The sequence below is a fragment of the Salmo trutta genome, chromosome 30 (assembly GCF_901001165.1).
Source record: "Salmo trutta chromosome 30, fSalTru1.1, whole genome shotgun sequence".
Lineage (NCBI taxonomy): Eukaryota > Metazoa > Chordata > Actinopteri > Salmoniformes > Salmonidae > Salmo > Salmo trutta.
This window is the reverse complement of record NC_042986.1, coordinates 38192151-38207691: the sequence shown is the minus strand read 5'-3', so window position 1 is coordinate 38207691 and position 15541 is coordinate 38192151. Positions and strand designations below refer to the sequence as shown.

The 15541-nt window shown below is 46.0% G+C and overlaps 1 protein-coding gene across 1 annotated transcript in view; it reads left to right on the top strand.

Moving 5' to 3' along the window:
* Nucleotides 1-12325, top strand: part of LOC115168768 (syntaphilin-like) — a 35183-nt gene extending 22858 nt beyond the window's left edge. The window contains exons 4-8 of the mRNA XM_029724326.1: nucleotides 6099-6209; nucleotides 8513-8665; nucleotides 9059-10240; nucleotides 10468-10523; nucleotides 10579-12325. Of these exons, the coding sequence (XP_029580186.1) occupies nucleotides 6099-6209; nucleotides 8513-8665; nucleotides 9059-10240; nucleotides 10468-10523; nucleotides 10579-11039 (1963 nt within the window). The 3' untranslated portion in view covers nucleotides 11040-12325. The remainder of the gene's footprint in view (nucleotides 1-6098; nucleotides 6210-8512; nucleotides 8666-9058; nucleotides 10241-10467; nucleotides 10524-10578) is intronic.
* The last annotated feature ends 3216 nt before the right edge of the window (nucleotides 12326-15541 follow it).

The window sequence follows — 15541 nt, the reverse complement described above, 5'->3', positions numbered from 1 at the left end:
TGTAGTCATAGCTGGACAGATGGGCACAGACAAGATATTCACTGATAAACCCTCAGATGCACCAAACAAATTGGGTGGTACACTGACATTGCCAATTTTATAGCCAATAGCTTGATGAGGTGATTGACAACAGTAAATGTACAGCTGTGGTTAAAGTGACAGTGCTGGACAATCTCAAACCATCTTCAAACAGGACCACAGTTAGTTACTGTATGTTAGTTATAAGTCTCTGTCCACATTCTCGTCTCACTTCTTGCAACCATTCTGTATAGGAGTATTCCGCACACAGCCTTCTCTTATACCACCCGGCCTTCTCTTATACCACCCGGCCTTCTCTTATACCACCCGGCCTTCTCTTATACCACCCGGCCTTCTCTTGTACCACCACGGCCTTCTCTAATACCACCACGGCCTTCTCTTATACCACCCGGCCTTCTCTTATACCACCCGGCCTTCTCTTATACCACCCGGCCTTCTCTTATACCACCCGGCCTTCTCTTATACCACCCGGCCTTCTCTTATACCACCACGGCCTTCTCTTGTACCACCCGGCCTTCTCTTATACCACCCGGCCTTCTCTTATACTATCCAGCCTTCTCTTATACCACCCGGCCTTCTCTTATACCACCCGGCCTTCTCTTATACCACCACGGCCTTCTCTTATACCACCCGGCCTTCTCTTATACCACCCGGCCTTCTCTTATACCACCCGGCCTTCTCTTGTACCACCCGGCCTTCTCTTATACCACCCGGCCTTCTCTTATACCACCCGGCCTTCTCTTATACTATCCAGCCTTCTCTTATACCACCCGGCCTTCTCTTATACCACCCGGCCTTCTCTTATACCACCCGGCCTTCTCTTATACCACCCGGCCTTCTCTTATACCACCCGGCCTTCTCTTGTACCACCCGGCCTTCTCTTATACCACCCGGCCTTCTCTTATACCACCCGGCCTTCTCTTATACCACCCGGCCTTCTCTTATACCACCCGGCCTTCTCTTATACCACCCGGCCTTCTCTTGTACCACCCGGCCTTCTCTTATACCACCACGGCCTTCTCTTATACCACCCCGCTCTTCTCTTATACCACCTGGCCTTCTCTTATAACACCCGGCCTTCTCTTATACCACCACGGCCTTCTCTTATACCACCCGGCCTTCTCTTGTACCACTCAGCCTTCTCTTATACCACCCGGCCTTCTCTTATACCACCCGGCCTTCTCTTATACCACCCAGCCTTCCTACACATAATACCACCCAGCCTTCTCTTATACCACCCAGCCTTCCTACACATAATACCACCCAGCCTTCTCTTATACCACCCAGCCTTCCTACACATAATACCACCCAGCCTTCTCTTATACCACCCAGCCTTCCTACACATAATACCACTCAGCCTTCTCTTATACCACCCAGCCTTCCTACACATAATACCACTCAGCCTTCTCTTATACCACCCAGCCTTCCTACACATAATACCACTCAGCCTTCTCTTATACCACCCAGCCTTCCTACACATAATACCACCCAGCCTTCTCTTATACCACCCAGCCTTCCTACACATAATACCACTCAGCCTTCCTCACACCACTTCCCCACCAGGGTCCATCTCAAAGGAGAAGAGATGTAATCAATCAAATGTATTTATAAAGCCATTTTTCTATCAGCAGATGTCACAAAGTGCTATAAACATAGCTGGACATGTAATGATGGACTCCAATTGTGCCAAAACCTTATTTAGTCTATATATTTGACATGTTCTACCTTTCTTTCCAGGCTTGCTTCCACTGCTCTCCTGAGCTTGACTGTGTTTTCTGTTTGTATGCTGTTGGCCTTCGTCATAACCTGTCATACCCTATCCTGACCCTTCCAACAATTCCCAGGCTGCTATATCTGGCATATCTGTTTTGCTTATCTCCTCCCACCCAGTCTGGAAGCCAGTGATTGGGCAAAACTCCTGTCCTCCTAGATAACAGACAGCCTTTGATTGCTTTGTTTAATTGGCTGTCATTAGTAAATCGACCAATTGGTCAACAGTAACAGATGAATACAGTACAGGAGTTGACCATCACAGTGCCCCTTCCCCTCACTAATAGAATTGGAAAACGACAGGTAACTGACAAAATAAAGGAAACACTTGAGTAAATGAGGGATACCAAAGTATATTTAAAGCAGGTGCTTCCAAGCAGGTGTGGTGGCTGAGTTAATAAAGCCATAAGCATCCCATCATGCTTACAAATGCTGGGCAGGCCGTTATTTTGGTTACCATGGCTACGCCCCCATAGGATGACAATGCCCCCATCCACAGGGCAGGAGTGGTCACTGAATGATTGGATGAAAGCAATGTAAACCATATGCCATGGCTGTCTCTGTCACCAGATCTCAACCCAATTGAACACTTAATGGAGATTCTACAAGCAGCGCCTGAGTCCGCGTTTTCCACCACCATCAACAAAATACCAAATGAATGACTGAATTTCTGGTGGAAGAATGGTGTCTCATCCCTCCAATAGAGTTCCAGACACTTGTAGAATCTATGCCAAGGTGCATTGAAGCTGTTCTGGCTCGTGGTGACCCAACACCCTTTTAAGAAGCTTGATGTTGGTGTTTCCTTTATTTTGGCAGTTACCTGTACATTAATACAATTTCGACAGAACTTAATACTTCTGATGTTTTGGGGAGATTTTCTTTCTTTTTTCTTTTTAATTCTGATGACTTTTTAGTTATTTTTTTTGCTCTGTGTTTTTTTCTTACGGGTTATGTGAGGTAAGAATTTCCCCAGATATTACAAGCATATTTTTGTTGTGACTTTGGGAGAATAATGCAGCCTAGGGATATTTTCAGCTCTGATGCCACTGCAGAATTAAAAGGCCCACCTTTCGTGCTGGGGGGGGGGGGGGGGGGGGGGGGGGGGGGGGGGGGGACAGCTAGGAACAGAGTGAGAAGTGGACCAAACACATGTTCGCCATGTCAGCATGTCTTAATCATGGTTTAATTACCATTAATCATGGTTTAATCATGTCTTCATTAAGGAGAATAATGTTTAGGTGAAGTCCTCTTCAGATGCCCTGCTAGCCTATAGCAGACCTCGACAGGGCAAGTTCATCGTTAGTAGTTGTTCTCTGCCTTCGATCTTTCTCATAAAATAACAAAGCTGTTGTATGTACACTTAACCAGTGTGAAGGTATCTCCCAGACCTAAAGAATACATTATAATGAGCCAGTTTTAAAGGAGCAGTAATACTTGAATCCACTATTAGCCAGTACTTCTGCTCTGAACAACCCAGGCCACACATTCTCCCTATCAGACTAGAGCTGTTCACTTTACTTATCCCATGATCACCATGGTCGATGTGTTTGGCCAGCACAGTGTATAAGTCCTAAGTACTATTGATGTTAGTCACTTGGTTCTAGCCTGCATCTCAGTCTCACAGACACCACTATCACCACCACCTCACCGTACCAGCCTGTTGTCTTTGGTCAGGTTTGACTACTGCAGGTTCATAGAGCTAGACTACATTCCAATGGAGACAGGCTTTATGGTTTCAATGTGCCCAACGGATCGAGGATATCTCACTACCAAGTCTCCAGAGCGGCACTGTCGGTCAGCACAACTCTCCCTCTCGCTCTCTCCCTCTATCCCTTCCTCACTCTCCCTCTCGCTCTCTCCCTCTATCCCTTCCTCACTCTCCCTCTCGCTCTCTCCCTCTATCCCTTCCTCCCTCCCTCTCCCTCTATCTCTCCCTCTTTCCCTCTATATCCCTCTATATCCCTCTCACTCCCTCCCTCTCCCTCTCGCTCTCTCCCTCTATCCCTCCCTCTCTATCCCTCTCTTCCTCTACCTCTCACTCTCTCTCTATCCCTCTATCCCTGTCTCCCTCTCGCTCTCTCTCTATCCCTTTATCCCTCTCTCCCTCCCTCTCCCTCTCTCCCTCTATCCCTCTCTCTCTCTCTCTAACCCTCTCTCTCTCTCTAACCCTCTCTCTCTCCCTCTCTCTATCTCTCTCTCGCTCTCCCTCTTGCTCTATCTCTCTCTCTATCCCTCTCTCTCTCTCTATCCCTCTCTATCTCTCTCTATCCCTCTCCCTCTATCCCTCTCTCTATATCCCTCTCTCTCTCTCTTTCTTTTTGTCCCTCCCTCCCTCCCCCCTGACCTGTTTGCTGGATTATAACCTTTCATCTTTTTCTTTTGGCGTTCTCATTTATTGAAAGGCATCGCTGACATTATTGACATCCTACTTTGTTTTCGCTATTTCGCTATCTATTCAGAAAGCGTGCCAAATCTAAGCTATGGTACAATATTATCTGTGTTATGGAACATAATTTACAGTTGAAGTCGGAAGTTTACATACACTTAGGTTGGAGTCATTTAAAACTCATTTTTCAACCACTCCGCAAATTTTTTGTTAACAGACTCTAGTTTGGAGAGTCGGTTAGGACATCTACATTTGTGCATGACAAGTAATTTTTCCAACAATTGTTTACAGACAGATTATTTCACTTATAATTCTCAATTCCAGTGGGTCAGAAGTTTACATCAACTAAGTTGACTGTGCCTTTAAACAGGTTGGAAAATTCCAGAAAATGATGTCATGGCTTTAGAAGCTTCTGATAGGCTAATACCTGTAGATGTATTTCAAGGCCTACCATCAAACTCAGTGCCTCTTTGCTTGACATCATGGGAAAATCAAAAGAAATCAGCCAAGACCTGAGCATTTTTTTATAGACCTCCACAAGACTGGTTCATCCTTGGGAGCAATTTCCAAATGCCTGAAGGTACCACGTTCATCTGTACAAACAATAGTACGCAAGTATAAACACCATGGGACCACGCAGCCATTATACTTCTCAGGAAGGAGACGTGTTCTGTCTCCTAGAGATGTACGTACTTTGGTGCGAAAAGTGCAAATCAATCCCAGAACAACAGCAAAGGACCTTGTGAAGATGCTGGTGGAAACGGGTACAAAGGTATCTATATCCACAGTAAAACGAGTCCTATATCGACACAACCTGAAAGGCCGCTCAGCAAGGAAGAAGCCACTGCTCCAAAACCACCATAAAAAAGCCAGACTACGGTTTGCAACTGCACATGGAGACAAAGATTGTACTTTTTGGAGAAATGTCCTCTAGTCTGATGAAACAAAAATAGAACTGTTTGGTCATAATGACCATTGTTATGTTTGGAGGAAAAAGGGGGAGGCTTGCAAGCCGAAGAACACCATCCCAAACGTGAAGCACAGGGGTGGCAGCATCATGTTGTGGGAGTGCTTTGCTGCAGGAGGGACTGATGCACTTCACAAAATCGATGGCATCATGAGAGAGGAACATTATGTGGATATATTGAAGCAACATCTCAAGACATCAGTCAGGAAGTGAAAGCTTGGTCGTAAATGGGTCTTCCAAATGGACAATGACCCCAAGCATAATTCCAAAGTTGTGGCAAAATGATTTAAGGACAACAAAGTCAAGGTATTGGATTGGCCATCACAAAGCCCCGACCTCAATCCTATAGAAAATATGTGGGCAGAACTGAAAAAGCCTGTGCGAGCAAGGAGGCCTACAAACCTGACTCAGTTACACCAGCTCTGTCAGGAGGAATGGGCCAAAATTCACCCAACTTATTGTGGGAAGCTTGTGGAAGGCTACCCGAAACGTTTGACCCAAGTTAAACAATTTAAAGGCAATGCTACCAAATACTAATTGAGTGTATGTAAACTTCTGACCCACTGGGAATGTGATGAAAGAAATAAAAGCTGAAATAAATAATTCTCTCTACTATTATTCTGACATTTCACATTCTTAAAATAAAGTGATGATCCTAACTGACCTAAGACAGGTCATTTTTTACTAGGATTAAATGTCAGGAATTGTGACAAACTGAGTTTAAATGTGTTTGGCTAAGGTGTATGTAAACTTCCGACTTCAACTGTATGTCTTCCTCCATGATGGCCTTTTATGTCTTGGCAAGTTCTGTCTTGTGTTTTTTTTTTGTGGGCATGTTTGTGGGCATGATTACGTTTTGGGTGTGATTACTGTTGGTTTAAGCGGATCATTGGTGTCTGTGTTGTATGATGTAGTAACTATGTCCCTCTGGAACAGACGGACAACTGCCCCAGTCAGCAACAGAGATCCCCATGGCAACGCCTCTCTCAGCAGCAGCAGCACTAACTCTGGCTCCTGCAAGGGCAGTGACTGCAGCCCCACCAAGGGGTAAGATTCAAAATGGCTACCGCATCAATCTTTAAGACAGGGCTCGATGCCCCTGATAGGTCAGCGTTATAGCGACATATGCAACATTTACTGTGAATGCAGTCTCCGCAAATGCAGGAACATGGCCTTTGGTGCGGCAGGTAGCCTAGTAGTTAGAGCGTTGGGTCAGTAACCAAAAGGTTGCTAGATCGAATCCCCGAGCTGACAAGGTAAAAATCTGCCGTTCTGCCCCTGAACAAGGCAGTTAACCCACTGTTCCTAGGCTGTCATTGTAAATAAGAATTTGTTCTTAACTGACTTGCTTAGTTAAATAAAATAAAACGTGCTGTACAGCGAATCTTCAGTGATACGAATTGACTCGAGCCCTAAGCCAAGGTAGTTATGCCTCATGTTGGTATCGTGCTTCTACAGTCGTGGCCAAAAGTTTTGAGAATGACACAAATATTAATTTTCACAAAGTCTGCTGCCTCAGTTTGTATGATGGCAATTTGCATATACTCCAGAATGTTATGAAGAGTGATCAGATGAATTGCAATTAATTGCAAAGTCCCTCTTTGCCATGCAAATGAACTGAATCCCCCAAAAACATTTCCACTGCATTTCAGCCCTGCCACAAAAGGACCAGCTGACATCATATCAGTGATTCTCTCGTTAACACAGGTGTGAGTGTTGATGAGGACAAGGCTGGAGATCACTCTGTCATGCTGATTGAGTTTGAATAACAGACTGGAAGCTTCAACAGGAGGGTGGTGCTTGGAATCATTGTTCTTCCTCTGTCACCCATGGTTACCTGCAAGGAAACATGTGCCATCATCATTGCTTTGCACAAAAAGGGCTTCACAGGCAAGGATATTGCTGCCAGTAAGATTGCACCTAAATCAACCATTTATCGGATCATCAAGAACTTCAAGGAGAGCGGTTCAATTGTTGTGAAGAAGGCTTCAGGGCGCCCAAGAAAGTCCAGCAAGCGCCAGGGCCGTCTCCTAAAGTTGATTCAGCTGCGGGATCGGGGCACCAACAGTAAAGAGCTTGCTCAGGAATGGCAGCAGGTAGGTGTGAGTGCATCTGCACGCACAGTGAGGCGAAGACTTTTGGAGGATGGCCTGGTGTCAAGAAGGGCAGCAAAGAAGCCACTTCTCTCCAGGAAAAACATCAGGGACATACTGATATTCTGCAAAAGGTACAGGGATTGGACTGCTGTGGACTGGGTTAAAGTAATTTTCTCTAATGAATCCCCTTTCCGATTGTTTGGGGCATCCGTAAAAAAGCTTGTCCGGAGAAGACAAGGTGAGCGCTAGCATCAGTCCTGTGTCATGCCAACAGTAAAGCATCCTGAGACCATTCATGTGTGGGGTTGCTTCTCAGCCAAGGGAGTGGGCTCACTCACAATTTTGCCTAAGAACACAGCCATGAATAAAGAATGGTACCAACACATCCTCAGAGAGCAACTTCTCCCAATCATCCAGGAACAGTTTGGTGACGAACAATGCCTTTTCCAGCCTGATGGGGCACCTTGCCATAAGACAAAAGTGATAACTAAGTGGCTCGGGGAACAAAACATAGATATTTTGGGTCCATGACCAGGAAACTCCCCAGACCTTAATCCCATTTGAGAACTTGTGGTCAATCCTCAAGAGGCGGGTGGACAAACAAAAACCCACAAATTCTGACAAACTCCAAGCATTGATTATGCACGAATGGGCTGCCATCAGTCAGGATTTGGCCCAGAAGTTAATTGACAGCATGCCAGAGGCGGATTGCAGAGGTCTTGAAAAAGAAGGGTCAACACTGCAAATATTGACTCTTTGCATCAACTTCATGTAATTGTCATTAAAAGCCTTTGACACTTATGAAATGCTTGTAATTATACTTCAGTATTCCATAGTAACATCTAACAAAAATATCTAAAGACACTGAAGCAGCAGACTTTGTGAAAATTAATATTTGTGTCATTCTCTCAACTTTTGGCCACGACTGTTCATGGGAGAATGAGTGCCTACTGAAAAGTAGCCTATGAGCGTGTTGTATTTTGAACGATAAGGACATGTCATTCCTAAGGCCTTATAAATTGTTATAAGAATGTATTGACCATAAAAGCTCTAATCCTTACTTGGTGAAACTGCCACGTCCGTTTTGGGATATTACAACAGCAAAGACGTTACTACTTCCCCCTCTGACATCATCACAGGCGTAATAGAACAGCAGAATATGTACTGCACTTTTTGAACTTACCCACCGCTGCCGCAGGCTTACAGAAGGTAATGGGTTCTATACCTGTCCTCTGTTTCCTCTCTCTCTCCAAGGCGTCACATGAAGGCATACACCTCATGTACAGATAACCATGGCATTCGCCCCCCTCCCCCAGAGCAGTACCTCACACCCCTGCAGCAGAAAGAGGTGTGTATCAGACACCTACGGGCCCGCCTCAAAGAAACCGTTGACAGGCTGCAGGACAGGTGAGACGCAGGGACACACACTGATAATAAATCTCCAGACAAAGAGACATTTTCCCGGTAACTCTGGTCTCATTAAACAGGTTCTCTTTATGAACGTACATTATGTAAATTACATTTAGATTTTAGCATTTTATGTTTTGGAAATATTATGGTCTTTGAAGTTGTAAGTATTTGTATATATATATTTGAATGTCAACTGCTACCCCATTTCCATCAAATGACCCTAATCATTATTTCATTTTGTAATTATGTTCATATATAAATGTTTCTAAATGTTTGCCAAATACATTAATTTGACAATTGCCCCCCATGATTCATTAGTAAATCTCTCTCTCTCTCTCTCTCTCTCTCTCTCTCAACCTTCCTTGTTTATTCTCTGCATGTCTGTCTCAGGGACTCTGAGATCGATGAGTTGAGGACCCAGTTGTCTCGTATGCAGGAGGACTGGGTTGAAGAGGAGTGTCACCGCGTGGAGACCCAGCTGGCTCTGAAAGAGGCGCGCAGGGAGATCCAGCAGCTCAAGGAAGTGGTGGACGTGGTGCGCACCAACCTCAGCTCCAGCGACTCCACCGACACCAGTGTCCAGAAATACTTCCAGGACATCAATGTCCAGAACCACAAGCTGGAGACCCTGCTGCTCAGCATGGAGCTGGCTCAGAACGGGGTGGCCAAGGAGCAAGAGGCTGCTGCTGCAGCACGAGGAGCGGCAGGGTGGGCTGGGAGGCCTGGGACTGCGGGGTCATGGCCTGGAAGTAGTCCCGCTGCATCAGGGACTGGATGGGGTGGCTCCAAGAGTCTGTGTGGGTCTTGTGACAGCTCCCCCGCCCGCTCTCTGCCCCGTAGCTTCACCTACACCAAGCTGAGCGACCATGCGCTGGCGGATAAGAACGGGAACGGCCTTTCAAGGGAGGAGAACCATGACAGTGGCTTTGTGTGCTGTGGGGAGAGTCACAGTGCAGCCAGCAGTCACAGTCACAGTCGCAGTGCAGCCAGCAGTCACAGGGAAAACCTGCTCCTGCAGGCAGCCTTCCTGTCTGAGGAGACAGCCTGTCTGCTCAGCACCTACTCCCACCTGCCACACTTCTCCAACTACGACAAGCTGTGCTCCGGGAAGGACAGGGTGGCGCCCCTGCGCTGTGCCATGGGTGGGGCGGGCAGCGCCAGCCACCCCTGTCTGTCCCACCACCACCTGTACCTGCACCACCCCAGGGAGCAGGCCGTCCAGACAGAGATCTGCTCCGTCCCCGTGGGGGTGGGCTACGCCTCTGACCTGGACACCATCGCAGAGCGCACATTCCGCTCTCAGGCCTGCAGCCCCACCTCCACCTGGGTCTCAGACGAGGGAGACGACCTGGACTCGGTTACCGCAACGTCAGTCACCACAACAACCCTCACAGCTACAACAGAGCCCGGTCCTGGCCCTCCGTTACCCAGCTCGTCCTGCCTTTCAGTTGATATGCCCTCCCTCTCAGTGGAGGAGGATGGGGAGGCGGTGGGGGAGTTGGAGAGGCAGACAGAGGAGGTGTGGTCGGTGGAGGTGAAGGAGGTGAGGTCAGTGGAGGTGGAGGAGGTGAGGTCAGTAGAGGGGGAGGAGGTGAGGTCAGTGGAGGAGGTGAGGTCAGTGGAGGTGGAGGAGGTGAGGTCAGTGGAGGGGGAGGGGGTGAGGTCAGTGGAGGAGGTGAGGTCAGTGGAGGTGGAGGAGGTGAGGTCAGTAGAGGAGGGGGAGGAGGTGAGGTCAGTAGAGGAGGGGGAGGAGGTGAGGTCAGTGGAGGAGGTGAGGTCAGTAGAGGAGGTGAGGTCAGTGGAGGTGGAGGAGGTGAGGTCAGTAGTGGAGGTGAGGTCAGTGGAGGTGGAGGAGGTGAGGTCAGTAGAGGAGGTGAGGTCAGTGGAGGTGGAGGAGGTGAGGTCAGTAGAGGAGGTGAGGTCAGTGGAGGAGGTGGAGGTGAGGTCAGTGGAGGTGGAGGAGGTGAGGTCAGTGGAGGAACGGCCCCACACCTCCCAGCCCAGGAGAAGTTTGTTGCAGCAGGAGGAGATCGCTGGGGTGACGGTGGTGGAGGTTGATGATGATGAAGATCAGGCTCAGGGAGCAGTAGGGGGAGAAGAGGAGTCTACCTCGTCTGGGTCTGAACCAGTAGTGAAGAGCTACTGGAGCCGCCACTTCCTGGTTGACCTGCTGGCGGTGGCGGTACCCGTGGTGCCCACGGTGGCATGGCTGTGCCGGGGGCCGCGGGGCGATGCCCTGCCCATTTACCACTTCGGCTCCCTGCTGCGTGGCTGCTGCACCGTGGCCCTCAGCTCCCTGCGCAGGGCCGGGGGCGTTAGGCACTACCCCGCAGGCACGGGTGGGGGAGCCATGGGAGGCACAGAGATCTGAGACAGGCCCCATGACACCCTGGGAGCTGCACACACACAACCCTGCCCTCTCTGGTCCTGGGTCGTCCTCCACCTGATGTACTGGGTAAAAGAATGAGGGGAAGAATGATTCTGAAGACAGGACAGCCTCCTAACAAACCGTATAACTCTCTCCTTTGAGCCTGGCTCCTGATGACCTCTTCCACCTCCTCTGCTGGACTGAGAAGACACACCAGGATGTGTTGAAGTGACACTGAACGGTAGAACTGAATGATTGAATGGACACTGAATAGCCTGAGGGTGTGATTGATGCTGATTCTAACTTCTCTCTCTAGTGTGCAGGGAGACTGAACGGTCTGTCAGTCTCTGTGGGTCTCTTCATTGGTCCAGTTCAATTTTGACTCGTGGTGTGTGAGTATATGTGCACACGACGTGTGTGTGTGTGAGTGTGTTGCGTGTGTGTACTTCTCTGTTGTGTTGATGTGTAGCCAAAGCACCTGGATGTCTGAAGGCAATCACAGCCATAGCTGTGCAGTAGATGGTATGCTCATTTAGGAGTGAATTATGGGACATATGGCCTTTCCCCCCTAAAGGTACCAGGCAAGCTGCTGCTGTACATTTCTGCTTCTTGTCACTGGTGTCCTAGATTAACAATCACTCTTGTAGCATTCAGTCCATGTCCATGGTCCAAGTTTGTCATTCCAGACCCATGAACCGGAAACATCTCAAGAAGGAATCATTTATAGAGATAAAATTATTCAAAACAAAGTTTATTGTCCTGTTAAAAATAGGGAAAAAAGTATTATGGACTTGGTGTGAGGATTGTCACGGTAATCTGTTGCTATTTGAATGTTTGCAATGAAATCAAATTATGACTGAGTTGGCAGGATTTTAGTGTCTTGTTATTTTGGCCTGTAATGAATGTAAAGTCGTTGAGATGTAAAATAATTGAAAGGTTGAGCAAGCAGACACTGTACTGTAATGGTATTAGTCTTTGTTAGGGACTAATGAGCTAACTGATGTCCTAAAGATTGTGATGCAACCAGCAAGAACAGTCCTTTGAGTTGAAGTATATTGAGTTGTTCAGAGAGGAAACAGGAATAGATCTTGTAATTTCTTTAGTCATCCATTCGCCATTTTGATCTGCACTATTATTCACTTTATGAAGTTGAGCAATTCCCTTTTCTCCAATTGCTTGAAGTCAAGTTTGTGTTTCCAAAGTCTAATACGTCCAATTTTTTTACCCCTTTTTCTCCCCAATTTCGTGGTATCCAAATTGGTAGTTACAGTCTTGTCTCATCGCTGCAACTCCCGTACAGACTCGGAAGAGGCGAAGGTTGAGAGCCGTGTGTCCTCCGAAACACAACCCAACCAAGCCGTACTGCTTCTTAACACAATACCCACTTAACCCGGAAGCTAGCCGCACCAATGTGTCAGCGTGCACTGCGCCCGGCCCGCCACAGGAGTCGCTAGTGCGCGATGGGACAAGGACATCCCTGCCGGCCAAACCCTCCCCTAACCCAGACCAATTGTAAGCCGCCCCGTGGGTCTCCCGGTCGCGAACCCAGAATCTCTAGTGACACAGCTAGCACTGCAATGCAGTGGAGGGAGGCCTTATGTCCACAGTTTTGCATCAGAGTTTGTTTTTTGTGTGCAATATCATTGTGATATTCTATAACTATTCCATAACTGTATTATGGAATACGTTTCCAAAGCAAAAGCGAAATAATCATCTGTAACCAAGAAACAGTGATTTGAATTTAAATTGTAGCATAGTTGAAGCTCCTGACCATAACAGGCCATTTACCTTTGAATGCTGAAAAACAGCTGCCTTCCATGACTTTCTTTCTTGTACACAATAGTGTTTTACTGCTTTCTGTAAGGAGTGCTGGATGTGCGTTTATGTTGTTGCTCTGTAATTCCTGTTATTTTCTGCTGCTTGACAATCCCTTCTCTGCGCGGTTTTGCTTATTTAACCTCTTCGCTATGACTTTCAGCACTTATGAGTAGTAAATCACGAGCAGCAATGGCAAAATAGATTGGCTGATGAATGAATGAACTGCTTGAAGGCCTCTTTACACACATTTCACTGTTGTCATGTCACGTGCTTCTACAGCAGATATGAACAACTTCCACAGCCCTGTTGGGATTTGTAATAGGACTCGATATTCTGGGTTGCTATAATTTCTCCCCCGTCGTGTGTCATCATCATTACCTATGAATGCCCCCCCCCCCTGTCATTTTGTGAGGCCTGCTGGGTAAGGCCTCTAAATGTTTCATTAAAAGCCATATTCCTTCCTGTGAGGGAACGTGTTTGAGAATATCTCTAGCAGAATCCCAATCATAAAAGTATAGTGTGAGTGATAATCATATTGATATGCATTTATAGACTGACTCAGCTGAAGTCTCCTCGACAGAACATGACGTGTAGGGCCAACCTCACTCAGGCTGGGAGTTATTGATCGATCGCGAGTTCCTGCCTGACTATGACTAGATAGGCAGGCGTTGCATTGCGTCAACCAATGGTTGTGTGCCACGTCATCAACTGTGCAGTCTTGGCATCAGATTGCTAGATCATATGATGTGGTTAGCTGATGTAGACCTAGCTGATGTAGACCTAGCCAGACATTGTAAGATCTGGCATGCATCTGCAATGTAGTCGGGTGGGAACTCGATTATTTTATACATTTCTTGAGCAATTCACTGGTGTTTTTAAGGAAAAATCCCCTCATAAATGTATATTATGGTATTTGTTTCATTAGTCCACTGTTAATACAGTCCCAAAATGTTTTGCATGTCAGCAGTCAACTTTACAAGATATTGGACTTTCAAGAAGCAATGTGTCAAAGTAATGTGGCATATATCTTGTAAACTTGACTGCTGACATACAAAAACATTTTGGGACCGTATCAACAGTGGACAAATAAGATAAAAATATACATTTGAGCGGATTTTTTTCTCCCTTTAACAGTAAAACACCATCCCTGCACAAAATAAGCTTAATTAACTGTATTGTTTGTGTCTGGGGTGTTCCGTAAATTAAAAGGCTTTTACAGGTAATGCTTGTTAGAATCAGTTTGCTAATTGCTTGTTATTGCCCAACAGCTTTGTATTTTTCTGGGGTTTTGAAGCATCATGTGATTTCTGATGTTCTGGTGTTGCCAGCATAGCACTTTAACAAGTCCAGTTCTTTCCATGTCCACTGTTCCACCCGCTGCTCTGAAGCATCATTTGATTTGGTAATGATTTGGTAATGATTTGGTAATGCACTGCTATGACATTAGATCGTATTATGTGTCCTGTGACTTTTTATTTGGGAATAATTCCCAGTCTCCAGTGTACCTGTTTTTTTTTGTGTGAAAAGCTTTTAGCATCAACATAGACTATCAGGCTTTATTGGTGGCTCAAAATAACTACCCAAATCACATTTGGAGTCATTGGAGCTCGCATTAGTACATGTAGGGTCATCGCTATATATATATATATATATAGCACTAAACACTGTCAAAATGTTTTAGGAAATACATTTTTTTTTAAATGACATTGATAAAGGGTAGCCTACAGTCTTTTGCATTGGAAACTAAAGAATATAGTCTTTTAACAGGTTTTCCTACTGTGTTACTGTATCCTACATCCATTTCACTCATCTTATTTCACAATACGATTGAAAGATATATTACCTCAGAAATTGTCTTTGTGTTTCATACATTCAACTCCAAGTAGACCTGGTGCACTTCAGTGTTGGTCTGAGACTGGCTGTGTCATTAGCATTGGAAGAGTGAGGCTATAGTCAGATCTGAGATTGTACTGTGTATCCCAGAGAAACACACACAATCTTTGGGGGAAATCATTTGAAGTTCTCCTTATGAGCCATGTGTATTGAATGTGCACTTTCTTTAATTGTCCGATTTATTTGTTCAATGTGTAATGGGATCTATACCCAAGATGGTTGAGTTCTATAATGTCTGTTCCTGAAGGGTACTTTCCCTCTTAAATGCCTTGTATGGGGATAAAACAGCAATCAATATTAATAGCTGGATCTAGTTAGATCAATTATCTTTAAATGGAAATTCAATATTTTAATGGCAATAGTAGTGACATCACTGTTCTCCAGTACAGATCCATTTTCACTCCCAGCATACTGAATAAAAACCAAATGACTATATTAAAACAGCATGGAGAACAACTGATAGTCGTCTCCTTTTCTTTCTCTGTTCAGTTACACACCCAGTTCTTATTTAAAATGGCTGTGGAAAGGGAATGTAATCCAGTTTTGTTGGGCTTCCTCCCACTGTTGTGTTCTGTGGAGGAAGCCTATTAAATGATAACGTCACCTATTGATAAAGTACGAAATCGGATGTGCAGAAATGTGTCCTCTGACTCCAGCCCTGCTTTAGGGCAATACCAGCCATAGTGCTTAGCTAATCAAGACTATCTTTGTATATTTTATTTAATAATTTTTGATGAATTAATCCTTCCAGTTGGGAGACCCATGAAGTGGCGCACAATTGGCCCAGCGTCATC